The sequence below is a fragment of the Trematomus bernacchii genome, unplaced genomic scaffold (genome assembly GCF_902827165.1).
Source record: "Trematomus bernacchii unplaced genomic scaffold, fTreBer1.1, whole genome shotgun sequence".
Taxonomy (NCBI): domain Eukaryota; kingdom Metazoa; phylum Chordata; class Actinopteri; order Perciformes; family Nototheniidae; genus Trematomus; species Trematomus bernacchii.
In genome coordinates this window covers 3413314-3437591 of record NW_022987720.1, presented here as the reverse complement: position 1 = coordinate 3437591, position 24278 = coordinate 3413314, and the positions used below count along the sequence as shown (strand labels likewise).

General features: G+C 42.2%; 1 protein-coding gene across 1 annotated transcript in view; it reads left to right on the top strand.

The window, feature by feature from the left end:
* Positions 1-1565: 1565 nt before the first annotated feature.
* Positions 1566-24278, top strand: part of LOC117492545 (tyrosine-protein phosphatase non-receptor type 14-like) — a 38529-nt gene continuing 15816 nt past the window's right edge. Inside the window, exons 1-3 of the mRNA XM_034142845.1 lie at positions 1566-1924; positions 15578-15985; positions 18567-18742. Of these exons, the coding sequence (XP_033998736.1) occupies positions 15812-15985; positions 18567-18742 (350 nt within the window). The 5' untranslated portion in view covers positions 1566-1924; positions 15578-15811. The remainder of the gene's footprint in view (positions 1925-15577; positions 15986-18566; positions 18743-24278) is intronic.

Below are 24278 nucleotides of genomic sequence, written 5' to 3'. Positions count from 1 at the left end.
AAATCAATAAAAAATGGGATTTACAATGTATGCACCAGGATGACTTTGCAATGGGAAGAATGCTTTAAACAGTCACCTAATTTTTTTATTTAGCACTTATGAAATACATTTATTGATACAGTGTTATGCTTGGGATAAGGTCAGGACATACGTTTATATATTTAAATAAACCAAATATTCTGTGAAATAATGTCCAAACCTGCCTATAAGCCTACATGTTGTAAAAATGTAGGCTTTGCAAATAAATTACCCCACCGAGGCTGTAACTCTTCCCTGGCCAAAAGGCAAAAGGGGGGACATAAATATCTGAGGGTGCCTCCTTTGTTCATCGTTTAGTCACCTCTGTGGCCCCTGGAAAACCATTAAACGAGGAGGACTTCTCCCAGGAGCCCGGCATTCCTCAGATTCCTCCGGTCTGATGTCAGAGCTGAGGGGAGGCATCTGGACCCGCTGCTGCCTTCAGGGACCCCGCCAAGGCTGGGACATCCCACCTCCACTCTACAAAGGGATTCTTGCCCTTGCTTACATCATTTCAGTGGAGATAAATACACAGGGTCCAGGAACATACTTTTTTTTTTTAATAAAATTGCTTTCTTTTGATAAAAACACATGTATGTTTTAATGATGTGTTGTAGTGTAAGAGAGCAGTTTAGTGCACTTTTTAGGAAACTGCCTTCCTAGCTAGTTATCTATTTACCATTCAAATTAATATCTGTTTACAAGCTGAATATACACTTACAGCCAGCTTAGGTTAGCTTAGCACAAAGACAGAGAACAATGGCAAACAGCTAGCATTGCTGTGTCAAAGTGAAACAAAAACTACGTACCAGCGTCCACACTCTTTAACACCATTATTAATTAAGTGTAAAAAATCTAGATCCCAAAATGTACCCTTTTGTGATGTCATTAAAAATGTAATTTAGTGACCACCACCAGCTGTAATTATCCTTGTTTTACTTAAATAGTATATATATATATTATATTATAGAGGCAAAATTATCTAGGGATTCACAATTTAGATTAGATTCAACTTTATTGTCATTGCACAGAATAGTACTAAGCAACGAAATGCAGTTAGCATCGAACCAGAAGTGCAAAACAAGCAGAAAGTGCAGAGTGTTCATGGTATAATATAAATATATACATAATGCCCTATGGCAGATATAAACTGAAGTACACTATGAACCGTATAAGGAGGTATAACCATTATAAACAGCAGTATAGAAATTGAATACACTATAGATCAGGTATACAAATAGAAAGTAAAATAAACAATACATAATAAATATGAATATATTATAGACCGTTATTGACGTTTTGAAAATTTGAATAAATGTGGGTATGGTAAAGACAAATGTAGCCAAAGAAGACAAAGTACCAAAGTCAACTATGTTACATAGTTTAGTAGTACATAGGACATGTATTTGTTTGTATGCATTAGTGTCATCATGTCAGTGTCAGATTTTCCCTACCCAATGCATAACGCTCCCTTTGACTAAAACTCCAAATTCCAATATTTTCTGCTGCTCCTGAACGCAGCTTTTGCTCGTCTCCCCCCTGTCCTGAACGCCTCCATTGGACTACAGGGACCACTACTATAAACATATCAAAAGTCGCTGCGCTCGAAGAGGACCACGTCGTAGTTACACACAGCCGAGTTGGAGAACTTTTTGTGACTTTTTTTATGACTTTTGGGCTCCGTGAAAAAACGGAGAAAAAACGTGGGAGTTGGAGCAGCGACAGTTTGTGACTTTTTGTTCTGAAAGTTGCTGCGCTCGTTTAATTCAAGAGTCTCTCATGGGAACGTATTCAGAAGAAAAACACGATATGAGGATTATCTGCTGGCTTTGAGCTTCAACGCCGTCGAGCAAAGAGGAGTTTCTCCAGCGAGGAGCAGAAAACGGCATGTAGCGCAGGATTTAGGGTAAGTTTTCTTCATGCAACAAAACAAAATCATAACCAGGAGAGTTTTGTTATGCTCTTGGTTGTTTCCAAAACGCCTTGAAGTAGTGAAAAGCTCTTTTAAATGTCTCAATGCGCAGTGTAACATGTAGGCCGAATGGCCCGGGCCACGTCAGGGGAACCCAAATATTCTCATGCTAAACCCCCACCCCGTCTTTCTCCATATAAACATACATTAAAATACAGACAGAGCCTCCTTTCCTCTTGAAAATATGTGTACCACTGAACTGGAGAACAAAGTAAACCTGTTGGTAAACTGAAAGCAGTGTGAAGAGTTACACCTCCAATCACAGCAGGCTACCACGTTATAGTAACAGGTAATGAGGTAATGCTGAAGTATTAAAACAGCCATCATGAATTTTGAATATTAATAAACTTGTCTAAAAATACTTTATGGAGGCTTTTGCACAAACCCCCATAGCACCTAGTTTGGACTTCTCTTTTGGAGGCAATGGACACAACTAGGCATCACTTGGATGACCTACCTTACTCTATTGTTACACCTAGAAATGACAACTACACACTTAAAAAAACCTGTGTCTTTGGTCTTAACAGACGCTTATTGACTGTATTTTAGTGCACAGTGCATGGAGTCATTCAGGTAAAACAAGAGACTTAAAGTAAGACCTGCATATGCATCCGTATGACCTACAACACTTTATTGTTACACCTAGAAATGACAATCACACTCTGACAACCACCTGTGTTAACATACGCTCATTGACTGTAGTTTATTGCACACTGCATGGAGTCATTCAGGTAGAAACAAGAGACTTGGCGCAAGAGCTGCACATGCATCCTTCCCAAAGATGACTTACATCATGGGTTAAATGGTGATGATGTTATCATTTTTGTTTGCCCTGCTCACACCCTGTACGTGCATGTTTGTGTGAGACTATGTAAAGATGTGTTTGGACATGCACCTTGGACTACCACCATCCATTACTGTACAAAAAAGAAAAAGAAAGGGAAGAGTTCTGTAAAGGCAAATATAGCATAGCTGCAGGAGGCGTGGGCCACACACACACACACACACACACACACACACACACACACACACACACACACACACACACACACACACACACACACACACACACACACACACACACACACACACACACACACACACACACACACACACACACACACACACATCTGGCTGTCTTTATAAGCTCAAAGGCATGCTATGTAAATTATATGGTGCCAAAGCAAGTGGCTCGGGAGTACACACCACTTTTAAAACACTGATGGAGGATTTAAAGGACCAAACGTCAGAGTTGTAGTTTCCGCCTTCGTCCGTGTTTTCATCACTTCATGGTGAGGCATGTTAATAGTTGAGTCACAAGGTAGTTGGGTTACATTTATAATACGCGTCTGATCATTTCCACAAAAGCAGTGTCAAATGTTGCCCTCTATGTTCTTCTTTTATATTTAAAAGCTTAAGGAATTTGCTCCTGAAATGTTAACGCTAAGGACCAAAGGCATGTTTTGTTTACGTTGTGCATGGTAAGACTGTAATACGTGTTTACTGCATAATGCGAGGCTGCATGTTTAAAGGAAAAATGGCCATTGTTTGTGTAGCCAGTGGTCATCTGAGTCTAAAGGCCATTTGATTGCTATGTGGGGGGAACACACCTGTAATTTTGCTCAAGGGCTCGCGCTGTAGCACAGGAAGAGAGGGAGGGAGGGAGGAAAGTGACTGTTGTTATTGTCGTAGCAGTTTTAAGTGAAGGCCAAGAAATGTGCAAAATTCCTTCAAACTCCTATTGTTCTGCAGATAAAAGACCTCCTTCCTGTTTCTTACAATTTCAGTGATTTTATTAATACATTAACAAGGGCTTTCTAAAATGATGATAAAATGCTGTTTTTGCTATATTTTGTACCGTTATGGATCTATTATACTTTAGCTATATCATCCTAAACTTTATTTATTTACCCTATGTCTGACACAATTAATCAAATACAAATTTGACAAACAAGGAATTTTTGGAGTCCTTTGTGACAGCAAAAGTGCCAAAAACCTTTTGGTTTGTGCTTTTGAAAAGTGACCATTTAATAGTTTTTATCTTAGTAAATTGAACATATTTAAGTGTTTGTCAGACAAAGCAAGCAACTTGAATATGTCACATGTGGCTAAATGAACATTTGATGGGCATTTTCAAGTTTTCTGACATATCAACAGATTAGTTGTGAATGTCATTAGTTGAGGCTCTAAATGCAATAATTCCTTATGAATGTCATGTTAGTTTTAGCAGTTCTGCTCGAAAAACAAGTAATTATTTATATGAATGACATAAAAACCTGCTTTTAAGGAGCGTCATAATAAAAACATGTTTAAAAAAAAAAAAAGATCCTAATAACATAAAACAGTTTCATATACAGTAATGTGCAAGCTGGGTTTAAGTATATGTCTGATCAGCGTGTTGTGTGTGTGGCGAGTGTGTGCACACTTGCAGAGAGGCTTTTGTAAGAGTTGTGTAAGTGCTGTGCTCTCTGGCAGCCCGGCAGACAACAACAGAGCAGAGAGCGTGCCGCCACATGCCCAACTCTCCCACACTACACCTGAGGCAGCTTCCAGGTGCTGCGGTCGAGTTGTCAATCACAGCTGGTCCCGCCCCCCACAGCAGGACAGACCCCTCTCCTTCTGACTATCCCAGGAGTTAAAACTGTGTCTTTCCCTGTAATGTGGCTCACATATGGTGTAACTGTACACATTTTATAGTATTTTGAGAGGAAGTGTCTCTTCTCTCCTAATAGAGCATCAAGCAGAGATGTTTTCCATTTGATCTCGAGTTTTAAAAGTGTGAATTTTCCTTTCCTCACGGCCATTATGTGTCTTGGATACAGCCGGATGTAAGCAGTAGCAACCCCAAAGTGTTGTTGCTTTCATAGGCCTGTAAACTGCGAGCTATTGAGGTCCCTGTTAGTGTTAGTGCCTGAGGTTCAGCTGTGAGAAAACACTCAGTGGCTTTTTCATGATGGAGCATGTGTGTGTGTGTTTGTGTGTGAGGAGCTGTGTTTGTGTGTATGGTTGTGTGAGTGTGATGTGGTTCCCAGGAGGAGGGGGCATGGAAAATGTGAACAGCACCGTGGTTTGGCTTTGGAGCAGACATGGTGGCCGACGCTTGTGTTGCTTTTGTGGAGGTGGAGAGGGCCGCTATCAGCCTCACTGTCCATCACTCTTTCCATCCATCACCCCCCCCCCGCCCACCCCTCATCCTGAACAACTGTACCAACATGATAAGAGCCTGAGAAACGCTGGTGTCACACCTCTTTTCCCCTGTATCCTGTGTGCTCACTTATCTAAAGCCTTTATTTTATCAATCAGGAGCAGGGACACTCACACATAAATACACAAACACTGCACTTTTTCTCTCGGCCATATCTATGAAACTCCCGGCCTTCATGTCATCAATCCACAGATTTCAGAGCCACAGGATGAGTCGGCAGAGCATTGTTGGTTTGGAAAACCCTCTTTGATCCTCCCCCTCTTCATGTTTTATTGACAGTGTTTACATGGCAATGCCAGCCTGAAACAATGAGCAATACCTTTCTATTGCTGTCACCTGTGGCACAGTTCTGCCGCGATTATTATTGTCTTCAACTCTTTTAGTTTTACGATATTTAGAGTAGGGTGCTTTTAGACATTCACTATCAAGGCTGCTTCAACTTAGGAAGTTCTAAGGCTACTAACTTCCGTACAATTGTCGTCATTAGTTGATATTATTTCTCCCAAAAGACCAATTTAAATGTTGTGTTTACCAGAATTGTACTAATAAGTTTCTTGAAGCATGACTACATACAAATATGTCACAGAAAAACAACCAGTTTAATGACAAATTGACAATACTGTTGGAAAATGACATGATTTACTTGTTTAATGGGAGGACAAGTTGATTTTCTTCAACAGTCAGTGATAATCCAACATTTGACAGAAAGGCAAACTCTTATTGCATATGCTCATACATTAGATGAGCTATATGCATTACATTGGCTTTGAATCAGAATCTCATCAGGACTTTCAAATGATCATCTGCAAGAGGAATATATAGTGGATGTTTTAAGAGCACAACTGCAAGAAATTCTGAGATGTTGCATTGATGTTGACTGAAATGTCCTTGAACACATTTTTTATTTTTGACTTGTTTTACTTTTCAGTGAAGCTTTGTGATTTTAACTCACAGTTGAACCCCTTTGTTTGTACGCAAGTGTATATCTGTGTGTGAGAGTCACACGTAAGGAAATGCTGTGTGTGACTGTCAAGATACAGACGAGGCTCCTTCACTGTCTGGGTGTCACCTCTGTGCGAAAATACAATTACTATTCAACTGGAGCCTTGTTAGTTTGTTTTTACCCTTTTTCTTTTAACATGAAAACACCATAACAGTAACAAAAATAAATGTATGACGTCTCAAAAATGAAACCTTTTGTTTGTTTCATTTTCTTATGATCCTTTACCCCAGTTCCCTTTGTCCTACATAAAGTTCTTCCTAAGTAGCTGGATAGCAGAGGCTCCTTTTTTTTTGTAAGGCACTCTCCAAGTTACTCTTTTGTGTTGTACCAAAGAACTCGCTCAACCTTTTGGGTTTGTATACGTTCTTTGATGCTGCTTATCTCCAGACGCAGCACCGACTGACTTTGTGGACTTCAGTGCACATCAACCAGCGAATGATTGTCTTTTACACAGGTTATGGGTTTAGGATGCTTTCCATCTACAACAGTCAGTGTAGAGAACAGGGTGGACAGAGAGAGAGGGCTTTGTCAATACCAATGTTTCACCTGTTAGTACTCCGAACAACCCTCTTGACTCTCTTTGAGCAAGAGGTGGGAACTTTCCATTTTCCACTGTCATTTCCCAGGTGTTGGAAGTGCTGCACTGTAGCATTTTTCATGCCTGACGCCAAGCTGCTGGCATCAAACATTGTATCAGGTTTGCTCTGTCTTGCAACCCAGATCATTTGGCCAATTTTAGACCATAGCGGATCCTTTTCCTTCTCACAGAGTCTTGTTCAACAGCTCCTGAAGGTTCCAAATATATGGGTTGCATATGCTGAAGTAGGGCTGTGCGATTATGGCAAAAATCATAATCACGATTATTTTGGTCAATAATTGATATCACGATTATTAAATACGATTATTCATTGACTTTGAAAACATCCATTTATTGAACTTTTAAATACAAATAATAATTTGAACAGTATCTTTTTAACTGTTGATTTCCCTGAAGCGTATAATTCAACTGAAAACCAATACAAAAATAAATTAAATAAATGATATCTACATTTAAATAAATAATATCAAAATAATAAATACCAATAAACAAGATCAACAAATATTTTGGAGCGCACTTCAACAAGCTACTAAACATATATAAATATGATAAATACATTAGATCAAATATGTTGCAGTGCACTGTCACAACCTAGCAAAGCAAAATAATCGTTTTTTTCGATTATGTTGTTTTCGTAATTGTGGCAAGCCAAAATCGTAATTGCGATTTTAAAATACGATTAATTGCACAGCCCTATGCTGAAGTGTATTTGCATTTTTCTGTCAACAGTCACAAAGTCTATTCCCTCATAACTGTAGTTCCATGCTCCTCACGTCCCACTTGTAATGCAGACCTGAGCTGAGGAATCACTGTTGAGGAGAAACGTTGTGTGCCACCCCGTATGAAGTCATCGACATGGCAGGCAAAAACCCCAGCAACAGTACACTCCAAATCTAGCCAACAGAAAACAGCTGGATCAACTTGAGACATTTTTCCTCCTGTTGTCAGCACTATTTCTTTTACTCTGATGTACCAGTACAGGGAGGCATCAGCCAGACCATGGCATCAGCAGCATTATCCTTTACTTCAACATTGTCAACTCTTTGACATACTTCACATTCACTAACAATTCTTTGCATGGTGAATCATTCTGTATCATTGTTTCCTGAGCTCTTTAAAAGTCTCTGTATCCTGTCAGCAGGAGCATGACCATATTGTTTATGCACCTTCAGCAAGATTATTTGTTTTACAACAGAGCTTAACTTTTCTGAGATTGATAGTATTTCATCCTTACAGTACGTTTCTTCATGCTTCTTTTTATTGTCTTTAAGTGTAATCTTTTGGAGTTGCCAACACCTGTTCATCACTTTGAAATATCTTTTGTTGTTGTTCATAATGTTCACACTAAGTCTCACAGGTTTGTTGAACATCACTGCCCTGTCATTTTCCATATCTAGTACAGTCCCTGCTCTTTTCATGGAGGCTTTACTCAACATAGTGGAATGTCAGATGGGACGACATCAGTTTCATTTTGACGATTAGTCTCTCCTATTTTGCAGGAATGTTCTCTTTTCTTGTGGAATATACCACCTAACCCTCTCCAAACCTCTCTGTTGTCGGCTGTTTCTCGCTGGGAGCTTTCGCCGTTTTTCCTCCAAATATCCTCGAAAGTGATGATTAAATTAATGTAAATGTTAGAGCTCCGGGGCTCGGGTCCAAATAGACACCTCCAGCTTTCGTATGGCTTCCCATTGTCAAAGCCTGGTGGAACTCTGTAGTTACCGGCCATCCTCTGCTACCATTAATCGATAATAACGCAAACTTTTATCTTAGTACAACTCTATCCCATGTTGGGATACTGTTCAAACCCAAATGTAAACGCCCCACTTCCGGTAACACTTCAGGTTCTTCACAATAAATGTGTGAACATATTAAACATTAAAGGTCACCTATCATGCTATTTTTAGGCAATAGCATAGGTCTCGGATATATAAAAATATATAAAAAACATGTCTATGAAGTGTTTTGCTCAAAATACCAAACAGATCACCCATTCTAGCCATGCCTCATATCAATCCATTTCACTTCCTGTTTCAAAAGTGCTGATTTGGGGTATAAAGCTTTAAAAAAAAAAGAATTGATAAAAAAAAAGGAGGGGGCTGAACTCATGCGGGAGATTCTACCGGCAGATTCTGCGGTGATGAAACGCCATATCATGGATTATCAAGGATTATTTCTGAAACAGTATGGAGCTCAAAGGCTTTCTCTCTTGCCGGTTATACCACAAGGTGAGTTCCTTTTTATTTCCTGCTTCTTCACACACATGCTCTCCAGTACAGGTTAGCTCTGAGTGTTAGCGATGCTAATGTAAACACCGACCATATTACGTCCAAAACAGTCGGGCATTGTTTCTGATAGCAACGTTTCTGATAGTGCTGTCGGTCTGCATTGCCGATATGACGTCATATCGGACGCAAATCTGGATCAGCTCCGTTGTACCCCCGTTTTTAGAGATTTGGGTACAGAGGAAAAGAGAGAGGGTTTTCTTTTCTGATGCTGCGTGAGTTCCCCGACACACCGGGGACACATATATATGTATAAAAGACATCACAAAGTGCATTTTGCATGATAGGTCCCCTTTAACATAAAAAGTGCATATAAAAGTTAACACTCTGCTCTGTTTGTGGCTGGCCTTGTGCTCTTATGCAGAACACGTTTGTATGTATTTGTGGGTGCAAGTGTGTTTGTGTGTGTGTCTTTGTCTAAGAGATGGAGAGAGAGGGAAAAAGAGAGCTGGAAAGTGAAAAAGCAGATGCGCTTGTTAGAAACACTGTCTGGCCGCCTGGCTCCACCATCTGTTTGCAGCTGCTAATGTTTGTGTGCGACAGACAGTACGTTTGTGTGTGTGCGTATGTATGTTCAGTCCTGTATTAAAGGCATACAGTATACCATGGAACGTATATTTAAGTTCATTCCTTTAAGGTGAGGAAACGGAAAGTCTACTGTGTTTTTTTCAAGGATAAAAGTACACACAGACACACACACACTCCACACAATCCTCTGGCTCAGACGGCTACACACATGGCCAGAGTGTCAGATAACAAAGAGGGCCCTGGTGGTGTGTCCTGCTGTCCCTTAGGCATGCTGGGAAAATTATTGCTGTGCATGCACACTCATTTACTGTATGTGCTGTTACTTTTTTTAAACTGCAGAGATTGCACAGTTTACCGCCCAGTGAATCTGGCTGCAGGGATCAGTCAGGCGGTCTGATCCAGGGTCAGCTCCCACTGCTACTCAGATAGACTTTGGCTGTATGTGTCCAGGAATGTGTTTAGACTTCAGAGCTGTATTTCCCCAAAACATCTCACTATTGACTGAGCCTGTCTTAGCTCCGGGGTAAGCCAGAAAAGAGGGTCCAAGTCCTTAGAAGACTTTTTAGGAACATTCTGACAGAATCTGGCTGTTCTTATTCAGACAAAAGTGAAATATAGTAGGTCACATTTTTTTATTCTATTTGGATGAACAGATGGCTTAGGTACCAGACAAGTAGATTTCCTAGACGGCAATTAATCTTATGTGTGAGGAATGCAGACTATCCAACATGATAAGTAAAATACTTTTGATCTTTAAGGTATCTTTTTAGCCATTCGTTAAGAAAAATTGCCAGAAATTGTATGGTTCCTTGCTTTGAATTTGTGACAGTTTGCTGCATTTCTGTGATTTATAATTGGAAATGTGTGGTTTTCCAGAAAAAGAAAGAACTGTATTTGTCTATATTGTCTGAACAAGCATCCTGAGTATTTAGATATCTATTTAATTTGAACTCCTACTATTTGATCCAGGCCTGGTTTAAGCTTGTATAGTCCAAACTGTAAAAAGAGTACGCTGTAGAGGAGTAGTTACGAGCTGTGAAGCACTTAACCCCTTTGTTTTGCGACAGCGCTCATGTGTAACAGGAGGGGAGGAGGAAGGGGTGGTGTTGGTATTTCAGACGGAGACAAACAACAGAGATCAGATTGATTGAGTTACACACGCTACACTTGCGTCCTCAGCTCTTGGCGGACTGCGTCTAATGGTCTTAGCAGTAGGCGACAAAGTGCTGTTTTGTTCCCGCTATTGTGTGGATGTGAATAGAGCAAAGCGACAGACGGGCTACCCCTGAGAGACGAGGCACACACAGCACCCAGACCAGACGCTCTGTTACTGCGCAGATGATCGGGAATAATGTTTTAACAACTTTTCCTTTTATCAATAATGTAGTAAAATAAACAAATAGGTGATTTCCTGTTGTTTCTTGCCTGCAGCTGGTTATAGTTTGGTTGTATAACGTGACATGGCGGGCTGAAGTGATTGTCACTGCTTGTTTTGTTTTGGTTTAAATTCTCAGGTGGCCTCTGTGTGCTGAGTCCACACCTGAGTGAATAGAGAGATGACTGGCAGCAAAACATTGCACCCTGAGGGGGGGGGAAACCTGTGTCAACATTGTTTTTTCTCTGATTTAATATCCGTCTTTTGTCACCTGTTAACACATTTAACAACTGCTCCCATTAGTCACTTTTGCTTGTTACACCTGTCAAGTGATCTGTCCCCACAGAGCGAGCAGTTTGAAGAGTTAACAATGGAAACCTTTAAGATTCTTTCCCCCCTCCTTTATGTCAGACAGTGTAGACATTCCTAGCCACTGATCGTATATTGTAGCTGGTTGATTTTATAAACAGTGAATTGGTTGATAAAGTAATCTCTGGGACTTTTTTCATGTAAAGGGTCTATATTATAAGATGAATACTAGGTACTTCCATGGTCTAAAGCTTAAAGGCAGGGGCATAAGAAGAATATTGTGACACTATCTTGTGTAACTTTGGCTAGAGTTTAACGTTCCTCCAAGCCAGGAAGCATCAAGGCAAAGATTTCCTCCCAGAATGAAAAGTATTACCCATGGTGGACTCGTGAACATGGCTTTTTTTTATGGTAGGCCGTTACCAACTCTGTACCAATTTCATTTTGTTACCAAATTAGTTAATAAGGAGTGTGTACAAGGAAATAAAGCTAAGTACAGTTAGTAGTGAACTGGAAATGCTAATGACTGCAGCCTACGTTAGCACAGATAAACGCACTGTAATCCATCCTTACACTTTGGCTCATGTGTTTTTGTTCTTTGAAAAGTAGAGCCACTCAACTCTTTGAATTCTATATTAATGTCACACGTGAACCATGCACACACCACTTGCAGGAATACAAAGTTTGGACAATTTCTGTTTCTGTCAAATGCTTGATCTGCATGCTAAAAACAAATCTGCTTATTGACTTATGACCTTTCTTATCACCAACTACATCAATCATAACATGCTGGAGGACATCAATCTGCCATCTTTTGACATGTTATCACGCACAAGCACAGAGACAGTTTGATTGAATTGAATCTGACGCCAGTCTGACGGAGCTCACATGTTTGTTTTTGCACATGGAAGCTCACACACGACTTGATGTGGTTTCCAGTTGAAGTATGCAGGTCTCTGTAATTTGCTTACCTTTTATGAATTGACTAGATGGCTCCTGCATGCACATCATTTATCCTGATTGATTTATTAAAAGCATTCCTGTCATTACACAACTTGTCTGCTGAAGAAATGATACACTGTTGTTAACGTGGTTAAAAAAAAACACTATTTTTTTTTATTTTCACCTTTTTTCTTGCTGTGACCACACCAGTCCAGAGGGGATAGAGAAGAAACACAACAAAAGATATGAATGGTTTCATATATATTTAGCCGAAGCTTTCTACCCTGAAAAAGGAAAACAACCTCTTCCCTCAGTTTTCCCTCTCGTTTTCTCCATGCCACAAAATTACAATGTTCATAAACGTATATGCTGTTTTTGCACGCTGGAAATAAACACGACGGTCAGGAGAGAATGTTGCTGTAGCGGCGTTGAAGCAGCGTTTTTTTGTGTCGAGGAGTGGGTTCGGTCCCCAGCTATTGTCTGTCTGTCTGTCTGTCTGGCTTGACTCAACCACACACTTCCAACCATGCCACTGATTACTAGTTTAGAGTTGAACTAACTGCTGTTTGGCCCTTTGGCTAACCTCTGAAAACCTGGTGGGTGTGTGTGTGATCCTGTGTGTTTGTGGTGTGCTCTGTCCATGCATGTCTATGTTTGTACACTACACAGTGAAAGTATGCGTCTTTATTTGTGTCTTTGTGTGCTTATCCGCATCTGTAGGCTTGTTGACAGCGATCTCGCGGAGCCTCTGTGCTTGGGACATTTTCTTGAGGAATTTTGGGAAAGGTTTAACCGCCAATCTGTGATGTCACTTCCCCTATGCCCCGAGTCAGAGTGGTCCGGGTCAGGTGGCGGCTGGGGTCATATTCCAAAGTCAAAGCTGATTTACTCACCCATTGTAGTCCAATTATTCACTTGCTGTGGCTGTCTCGGATGCATTCAGGAGTAAGGAATGTGTTACGGCCTCCAAAGGGGCACGGCTGTTACAAAAGTGTGATTCAGATTGCACCAAACAACACGGCTGTAATTCAGCAGTTTGTAGTCCTTTCATTCAAGACTTGCTCCCTTGTGTCTTTCCCCTCCCGCGCACTCAGCCTCGCCACACACACACACTCGCACACACGCTCACACACACACACACACACACGCACACTTTCCTTCCTTGTGGTGCATACTTGTGTCAGGTGTGCTCTGTTTTTCCAGTCAGGGTAGAGAGGAATCTGGGCTGGGGTCCAAGCTGACTATCAACAGCACATTGCCAGAGCTCGGGACAAGAAGCAACACATCCCCTCCATCTTTACTCCTCCTCCTTCTCCCTCTCCACTCCTCCCTCAGTTTTCTGCTCTCCTGATCACTGGAGCATTGTCATTCTGTATTTTGGTCTTTTTTATTCTTCTATTTGTGTGCGTTTTTTCTCTCCATTTTCTATTATTTTCTATGCATTTTCCTCTTTTGTGTTTTCATGTTCACTTGCCCTCCTGAGTCTTTGTAATGTCAGTTTAGTCAGACTGACATTTCCCAGGGTTTTTCTATGGAGAAGAATTTTTTTTTCCAGCTTCGAAGGTGTGTAGACCTTTTTGGGTTTTGAGGTGTAGTTCCAGTCTAACAAGGCTACAAAGTGGCCACCACCCTTGAAATGACACTGCTTTTATCTATTAATTATACGTTAATTCCTGTCGACAATACCAGCATTATCACTTGGTGGATCCAAGGTATTTAGGTTTGCTTCTCGTGTTGCATACACTAGTGTATAGGACATGATACTACATATGTGACTATATAAACATAGTAAATACACTTGTGTTTGTGTGTGATTTACTTCAAGGCTCTGTCCTCATTAGGGTTGCAAAATTCCGGGAATTTACAAAGATGGAAACTTTCCATGGGAATAAACGGGAATTTATGGGAATAAACTGGGAATTTTCAAAATTGAAGGTTGGCTCTTCATAGGGAACTTAAATATAGTTGGGGAAAGTATATTTTAGCATAATCTTGACTAAAACAAACAGATGCCATTCAAGTACACTTGAATATCCATGCCATAGCACACTGCTTACTGCATGGCTATTGAGACCACACCCCCTACAGGCACTGTGCATTCCTCCATCACATGCACAGATGATTTCGAGAAGACTGGATCACACTTTGGGACTTTTTGGAGGGAGAAGGGCTCTTTTCATTTAACATTTTGAATGGGACTTTGTGGGGATTTTTGGATGGGGGGGTACATTTTTGTTCATTTTTTAATGAGTGGGGTTGGGGGGGGGGATGAGTAATATTTAACTCAACATTCCTGTTTTCGTTCTTCAATGAAACAAATAATTGTTCAATAAAATAATTAAAACTTGTTCTGTTCTACTTAAAAACTTTTTTTTTTTAATCTGTTGAAATGTCATGTTTTTTTAAAAATTTTGCATCGAATATTTCCAAAATTCCCCAGCTTAACTTCCCATGGAAACTTTCCGGAAATTTACCGGACATTTTCCGCCCCTTTGCCACCCTAGTCCTCATACACACACATGAAAGCTTAGAACCAATGACTAATTAATTGATATGTTCAAAGTGTTCTCCAAAGACCTGTGTTAACTCTTCCTCACAATGTTGCACTTGAGTTGCAGTAATTAACAGTTTTATGTGTTTCAAATTGAAGACATTAATTGACATGGTGTGTTTTGTGGCAGTAGCTGACAAACAGTGTGTCTGTGAAAGCATCTGTGCCACCACCGCATGTGTGTGATCTTACACACTACAACACTGTACGCTTCAATGTCTGGCACTGCGCTGTTGTCGGCCAGGGAGAGAGGGGATAAAAAGGAAAGGAAAGGCCTCCCACACAGGCAGATATGAGACTTAGAAGCTCCATTAGTTCCTCAAAGCCAGCTGCCGGGTTCAGATGGATGTCTGCGCTCGGCTGTTTGATGTCCATTCATCCATAGCCTCACATCTCTGCCTCTGTCTCCCAGCTTTGCCCGCCGCTGGGCCTCACGGGGCTACAGAGAGCGCAGCTGCCATAACTATAGGATAAAGCTGTCTGCTGCTACCGTGTGATTCCTGCCTCTGCTGACAACGTAGCACCGCTGCCGCTATCACCGGAGATTCTGCTGGCCTCGTCTGTTTTTTGTTTCTGCTTGTTTATGGGAGGTAGGCAGGATGATAACACGGAGGAATATGATGTGGGAAGGTTTGATAGGAAGAATGTTTACTGATTAGAGCACTGCTTATCTGTTGCATTCCTGTGGGATCAAATCTGAAAGTTTCGAAAGACTCCACAAAACTATCTGTGGATATTATTCGAGAGTTTCTTGTTTGGCTAACACGTTTCTTTTTCATCTCTCCCTGCAGCACCTGTTCATCCTCCTCCACCTCCTCATCATCATCCTCCTCCTCCCCTCCGCACATCTTTGGGAATGGGCCAGCGCCTTGCCAGGGTGCATCTTTCCACCCGGTGGTGTGGCTGGCGTCGTGCGAGAGTGAGGAGGGCAGCGGCCAGGTCATAGAGCCGGCCCACCCCTCTCTCCACTTGCTTGCTCCCAAGTGACTTTTGACCTTTGACTCAGCCGTGACCTCCAGCCAGCCATGCCCTTCCGGCTGAGGCTGCGGCGCACACGGCGCTACAACGTCCTGAGCAAAAACTACTTTGTGACACGGATTCGCCTGTTGGACAACAATGTGATTGAATGCACTCTGTCTGTGGAGAGTACGGGACAGGAATGTCTGGAGGCGGTGGCCCAGAGGCTGGAGCTACGGGAGGTGAGGACCTTTTCATTATGTGACCCACGTACATGCTTGTGTTGGACTGTTATGCACGTTGATATTTGGACACTTTGGAGGTTTGATATATCTGGTTATCTACTTGAACAACACACTGTTAATGTAGCTTTAACAGTTCCTGTAATCATTTTTTGAACACATAAAGACAAGATAACCTTGCAGATGCTAGAGTTTGTCCAGTTTCACAGCCTTTGACGTACCAGGAAACATCGTTGTCGGGACACATTGACATTTTTAAGGCATTCAAATGATCTAATTGTAAAGGTATTGAATGTTGACAGAAAATATCAGCAGTTGTCAGCTTTAACACATACATATTACTATCAGTAGCAGTAGACTATATTGACAAAATCATAGTTCAGTTAAATGTTTGTCACAATATTGATAAAATGTCATAGTATATGCATCTAGATTTTGGCTTATCCATCAATAGAGTATCGCTGAAAATCATAATTCATAAATAAGGGTCAACATTGCCATAACTAGTCTGGCTTGTGGTTGATATCAGACAGAATTGTTAAATAGGTGGAGTAGACTTCAAATGTCTGGACCCAGGCCAGCTTTTTGTACAACATTGTCCACAATGTATATACAGAGATAAATCATATCTAACAATATGTGTGTATAGTCTAAACACCACCCTTTGGTAATCACCCATATAAAGCATACACAGAAAAAACAAGTAAAACATTGACCCTCACACTTGACAGATTGTGTGTGTGTGTGTTTCTTTGTGTCTGTGTGTGCGTTTCTTTGTCTTGGTGTGTGTGTGTTGGCCACGCGTCTCTCCTCACACCCTGTGTGTGTCTCCCTGCCCTGCGCTGTCTCTCTCCTGCAGGGTCCTTGTCCGTCTCTAACGAAGCGTGGCTACCTCTGTCCTCTTTTCTCTGCAGAAGAAAGAGACACTGCTCATCCGCCTGTCCCCACTCCCCCCTGCTCCTGTCCTTGCTCTCTCTGTGTGTTTTCTCTCCTCCCTTTTATTCTCTTCACTCATTTTCTTTACATTTCCTTCACCAAGGTCTAACTCCCACAGGTATGTAGCTTTGCCTGGGGCTTATTGTTTGTGTGTGCAGTTGTTTTGCGTGAAAGCAGGGCAGTTTTGTTCTCAAATACAAATACGTGTGTTCAACTGTGTGTCTGCGCCAGCTGGAGCTGCTGACAAAGTGAGGGAGAGAGGGGCGGTGTACTTTGCGTTCTGACATAGTGTTGTGGTATTCGCCAGGTGTCAGTGATGTTATAAATAAGGTGATGCGACGCCTCTGCTTAAGCCGCCGTCTGCCCCTATGCATGCACGCCATCTCAGGATTGTGTGTGTGTCTGAGTTAGTTGTTTTCATCTTGTACCTGAGGCCCTGAGTGTGTCTGTTAGCATGTGAGCAAGGAGTGTTTACTGATGAGTGTGTTAGCTCTCAGCTTTACGACCTTCTATACAGTAAAGTCAGAGCGTGCAGATTAAACAGGTCTTTGTGATATGATATGACACACACATACACACCAATAAAACCTCACCGTTTTCAAAATGTACATGGTCAGCTGTTAATAGTATGGCGGCTAGATCTGTAAAAGAAGTTTGACAAAATTAGAGTAAACTTAAAAAAGTAATTTTGGAGAAAAGGCACATTTTTCAAGTTTTTGAGGAAGCTGCTTACACTGAAATCACAAATGACAGCAGTGTCATGTTTCACAAATGACTCTGTCCCAGGTTTTTAGATACATTTGCAAGTTTTACTGGTCCTTGGCATGCCCATGCATGGGTTGCGAGTATGGTGCCTGTTTTGATGAGTGAAACGTGTCCAAATGAACATGACGGGATGTGGTGTTATGATTCAAATCGCAGGATGTTTAAACCTGCCCCACATCTATAGAATCCAGGATGTTTAGCCTGTTTTTAGATGACTGACTGAAACATCAAAAGTCAAGAAACTGTCCCCAATCACGTCAATATTTTCTGTCCAACCGTTCCCTTTCTTATGGACCATTGTTTATACAGCTGAATTGCATTTTATTTTTCAAATTGTGTATGAATCTGTAGATGTTGATAGGCAAGAGACATTGTTTTCAAAATAGTTTTAATTTGGTTTTTTAGTAAGATACCATCATTGCCTGTTTCCCTTCGCCAAGGGTAATCTTGCTGGCAATCAGTCGAGTCTAATATTTATGTTTAATAGAGTCTGGCTGCTGACGTCAAAGGTTTTGATTTGATCTGATTTGAAGGAGAAATATGTGCTTGTTTTTTATTTCCGCTTGTGTATTAATCTCTGCTCAGCTTCCCCAATGTATCCTTCAATTTCTTTCTCATTTCCCTCCTCAACCTATTATTCTGTATCCCGACAAACCCCCCTTTTTCCCATCCCAATAATGAACTGACATTACCATCTCCCGCCTGTCCCACCAAACTATTTCTTCCCATCCAACTTATACAACTCGTCATTTCTTGACGTCCTCCTTTTCCAACCTTCACTCTCTTCTTTCATTTCCTCTTTGTCCCTTTCCCGTCATCTCCATCCTTTGACCTTGTGCTCCACATTGACCTCCTCCCGCTGTCTCTCCCCCGACTCTAGACCCATTACTTCGGGCTATGGTTCCAGGGAAAGACCCAGGCCCCGGCCCATCGCTGGGTGGAGCTGGAGAAACCTCTCAAGAAGCAGCTGGACAAGTTCGGAAACGAGCCACTGCTCTTTTTCGGAGTCATGTTCTACGTGCCCAGCGTTTCCCGACTGGAGCAAGAAGCCACCAGGTAAAAAGAGTTTCAAAACAGCACTTATAACTGTCACTCACATACTGTGTTTATGTTATATACTTCAGTTAACTGCAACACCTTTATACCAGTAGCTTATAATCTTCTTTGCTGTTCATTTGACCCATTGTACATGACAAATAGTCTGTTAACTGTAACTCTTTAACATTAGAACACTAGCTGGTTACCTTCAAGAAAACAGTGGACAGAAAAGTGGTGACAGGCGTGGATGTCAATCTCATGACCGCCTGAGACTGATGTAATTTCCGACTGATTATCACCCGCAGTGTGTGTGTGTGTGTCTGTGTGTTAAGAAAGAGTGTGAAGGAGCACGTTAGCTAGCTGTGAAAAGGGCATCCAGGGGTCAGTGTGTAGTGGACAGTCTGCCATCTCAGATTCCTTCTCACAGTCACACACAGACACACACGCTCTGCAGGTCTGCCTCGCACAGAGCTGGTGAATTTGCGGCTTCTGCCTCGCTGGATGTGGGAAAGGTCGATCGCAGGTCACGGCCTGACGTTGTGAGACTGCAGTTAGCTATAAGGTTTGTGTGTGTGCGACAATGTGTGTGAGAGTGTGTTACGCTGTTGGATTTCCTGTTTTTTTTTTACGGAGGCAGGACTGGACATGCTGTTTCAGGGCTTACATAGAAAATAATTAAATCATCATGTATCAGTGACCGGCCCCATAGACTCACTGTGTGTGTGTGGACGTGTGTGTGGAAGTGTGTGACTTTCTGCAGGTTCGTTACACAGAAACCAGGATCCGCTCTAGTAAGGGGATGGTATTCCAGGAAACCCCTGCAGGCTTTAATGGTGTGTGTGTATGTGTGTGTGTATGGGGGTTATGGGGTTGAAGGGGTTATGATGGGGCCTTAGGGGCAATTTAGGGAACAATGGCTGCCTCTTTTGCTCAAGCCCCCTCTCTTTCTCTTACAATACTTCTACATAGTGTCAACCCTACTCCTTTTTTATCAAGAGCAGATCTCCACATCACTTCAGTCCCACATTTTTACTCTCTTTCTCCGTCCCTTCGTCCTTCTTCCCTCTCTCCCATTTTCTCCCTTTTTTTTTTTGTGTGTGTTTGTCAGGAATGTTGGCACAGCCGTCCATCGTAGGAGGCGGACCGCACATTCCTCCCAGCAGAAGTGCTGGGGGTAAAAGGGGAGTTGGGGTAGGGGGGGATGTCTGGTTTACAAAACACACACATACGCACATACTCACATCCACTCACCTCACACACATCGCATATTCCCCCCAATAGTCCTGTGAGAAGCCAGCTGCAGCCCTGTCAGAGGGGTAGTCAGAATACAGCACATAGTACGAAGCTCCCTGAGGCAAGCTTTTCTATAAGCCTGGCCCCCTCTTTTCTTCACATCAGGTTGAAAACAATCTTCACAGCTTTTTTGATGAAGTTCAAAACACAGCTTTTAATTACCTAGTCCTTATCAAAGAATAACCCATCTTTAAAGTCATCATTTGCTCTTTTACTGTCTGTACTTTGAGGACATCAAATCGGGGAATGATAACAATCACAACTGACTGAAATGTAGATAATTTATTGAGTTAAGGTTGATTTGGGTCACATCCAGTCAAGCAGATCTTTGTTTTCCCTACACACCTGGTCTGATGGTGGGGGGAAGGGTAGGATTTGGAGAAGGAATGACAGAGGCAAAGAGGAAGACAAGTGGGGGCAGAGAAAGTAAAAGTTTGGCTGCAACACTTGGCTTTGGGTTTGTACCTTGGTATTTATGTGGTTTATGCTCAGTCTACAGATGTTACTGCTGGAACGTATTGCATCTATATTTGTCAGCATATAAATGTATCTTTCTGCTTATGAGTGGGAGTTAGTGGACTTGTTGTTTTTGGGAAGTGCAAGGTTACTTTTATCATGAAAATCTCACATCACACTTTGTTACTGACCTTGACTGTTTCTTTTCCAACTATTATTTGGGCCATTGGTTTAAAATGCTTTTAGATTGTGAAAAAACAAGAGATTACTTGGTTTTTGTAAACATTCATGTTAACTTGTTGCCAGAAACCAGATAGACAGTGTTGCCTCCTCAGAGTAAATGAGATTTAATGAGAAAGAAAGGGTTTTGTAATGTGGTCAGGTCTTTGAAGTTCAGTGTTCGACTGATGTGTAACCTGACACTAGATCTCCCTCTCTTCCCGTCCATCCATTCATCTGTTTCTTCTTTCCTCTCTTCCTCTCTCCATGCAGCTGTGAAAATCACCCAAAGCAGGGGGCTAAAGCGAGTGTGTCTGTGTGTATGTTTGTGTGTGCGGGTGCTTGCTGGCTGCATATTCACACACATAATTCAATTATCAAGCAATTATGGCAGTAATGCAAGAACGCTGGAGCCTGTGTAAACACTGTTCTCTGTTATGTTTATGCAATTATACTCATAGTTGCAGTTACAGCTGCAAGATGCACTTTGTGGAGTTCTACGTAATTGTCAGATTATGTAATTGTAGAAACATAATTAGAGTTTTTACCTTGTTTTGCAACACATATTTTAATCCAATTGCATGACAATTTATAGCCAAGATATTTTTGCTGGCAAGATTTTTCACTCTTGTTTTTCTCATCTTCAGACGGAGTATAAAATACAAACAAACTCTCCGTTCTTGAGGTGGCTTTCCTCCCCAAACATTCTTTATGCTCTCTGGTGTTAAAGTTGATAGAAAACAAGGCTTTAGAGCATGGTTTTATTGCTATATTCACACCAAAATGGCCACAAGAAGAACCAGAAGTTTGGTTTGAAGTTGCGCGCTGGATGAACTTTGACTCTGTAACAGAATCTGAAGGCTACATTTTTAGCCAGAATGCTCCTCTAGGTCGCATATAAATCAGAGTAATGCCATACTCGCATTACTGGTCATAACCACATTGTTTTGACTGCTTTGGTGTGTGTGTGGTGGGTGTTCCTCCCAGACTCAGTTGCACCGTGTTTGACCCCTGAAATGCTTCTTGCACTAATCCCACACTAACTACTATTTACTACCTACCTCTTTGGATTTCATCCATTTTACCACACACACATCTTGTAGCCGGTGTGTGTGGTTGAAGCCTTCTGTTCCTTCTGTTCCAGTGATATGAAGGAGGGGCAAAGTGGCCCGGAGAGAGAAAGTGAGGAACCTAAACAGAGAGCTGTTGACCGGAGCGAGACCAGCTGGCCTCAGCAGCCCCCAAGGCTAACAGCACCAACAGCCTTGAAATCCTAGCATTGTTCAGCTATTTCACACACACACACACACACACACACACACACACACACACACACACACACACACACACACACACACACACACACACACACACACACACACACACACACACACACACACACACACACACACACACACACACACACACACACACACACACACACACACACAGCTGTACTCTGTTGTGCCCCTTGCTGATTCAACACATTTCAAAGTGGAATCCTCCTGCCTCCCACACAAGCTGTCTGGACCCATCCAGGGTTGAGGGGGTGGACAGGGTCATACCACTGCAGAGGTGGAGGGTGAGGAGGAGGGGGTTGAAGCATATGTACACACACACATTCATGCATGCATGCACATATGCTCGCAGGCTTGTTGTCCGGGCCACTTGGACATCTGGCAGCATGTCTTGAGCGGGACTCAAACATGCGTGGGCATATAAAGGGTCCTTTGTGCCTGTGTGGCTGCCGGGTGCCAGCAGAGCACTCTGCCATGGTGGAAGTCACAAGTAACTTCCAGTGGGGAAAGCTTTACCTCATGTCTACGTCTACATCCACCTGTTATTACAGCATAATTATGTCATTCTGACATGCATGCCAGGTGTCTACCATCATAGGTATGTCTTTATGGACACTTTGGCTTACAAGATTTGTCTACTCTTTTGAAGACTCTGAATTTAAAGGATATATTCACCAAGATTACATTCTCATACACTTTTTTATACTTCCTCCTAGTGGGATCGAGGAGGGCCATGTGATTAAACTACGCTCTGCTGTAGACTACTACTTGCTTACTCGGTTGATGCCTTTGTGTTGAGTTGTGTTTTTGGTGTAAAGTGGGCTCCGTCATGATGAGAACTCTTTACTACCTTAAGCTCTCACCCGTTCACTTGTTCATAGTTATTCCAAACAGTTTAACATCCTCCTCCCCACCGCTGGCCTTGCGTTTATATATAAACACCATTACATTTTTGCTATTGAACCTCAGAATGAGAACCAACCACTGTCAACCTCAACATACCCCATATGGAGAACGCTGGGAAAACATGGAGAGTTTGTAAAAACAAAGTCCACAATCATTTGAAGGGTTTTGTGTCTTGCGTGATCTTCCCCCCCCCCCCCCCCCCTCTTCACTATCCACACCACATCAGGCTCCTCCCTCGCTGCAGCCGCGGCGGTTGGGGTTGGCTAATTAGGGGGTTGCCACGGGAACGGAATGGCAGCTTAGCCAACGGGTGTAATGACAGGGTGAGGGAGGAGGGCGGGGTCAGATTATAGGCCTGGGAGTATGCTGAGTGGAGCTCAAAAAAGAAAGGAACAAGAAGAAGTAGAGGGGGAGAGAATGTGAATATGAACATGAAAGATGTAAAGAACGTAATGGAGGCCATGAAACTCTGAAAATAAGATTAATAGTTTAGATAGAGCTAAATAGTGCATGACTGGTGAGAGCTGCTGTTACAATTGAGACGACCGAGGAGTATAACATTTTTGGGAATTGAGGGATTATAAAAGTATGAGTGTTTGAGTGAATGACTACGCATGTCTTGCTCAGTGGTTCCCACATAGAGGTTTGTGTACTCTGGCATGGACTGTCTAACATGCGCTAACACTCACAGCTGTGTGTGTGTGTGTGTGTGTGTGTGTGTGTGATGTGTGTGTGTGTGTGTGTGTGTGTGTGTGTGTGGTTGTGTGTGTGTGTGTGTGTGTGTGTGTGTGTGTGTGTTGTGTGTGTGTGGTGTGTGTGTGTGTGTGTGTGTGTGTGTGTGTGTGTGTGGTGTGTGTGTGTGTGTGTGGTGTGTGTGTGTGTGTGTGTGTGTGTGTGGTGTGTGTGTGTGTGTGTGGTGTGTGTGTGTGTGTGTGTGTGTGTGTGTGTGTGTGTGTGGTGTGTGTGTGTGTGTGGTGTGTGTGTGTGTGTGTGTGTGTGTGTGTGTGTGTGTGTGTGTGTGTGTGAAAAAAAGGTGTCTCACAGCCCACATTGGAAAGACTCAGCCAGTGGTCACCATGGCAACAAACAGGAAACGGTGTGCAAGTTTTTACGCAGCTGAGCCCGGTCACCCTGACAATTCTGTCTTTCCTCCTGTGTGGCCGCTCCATTCTTCAAAAGACAAACATCCAGTTGGACTGTGGCTAAGAGTGGACAAAAGGAGCTCAGAAACTCGAGGAGCTCGGTGTATTTCAGCCTCTTGGTTTTGGGACTTTTTAACCACATTATTTTAAGGCCCAACAATCTGAACTGTGTCATCATATCAGCTTACACTTGGCAAAACCACCACTGCCCAAAACCACAGTGCAGAGTCCCCAGTTTGC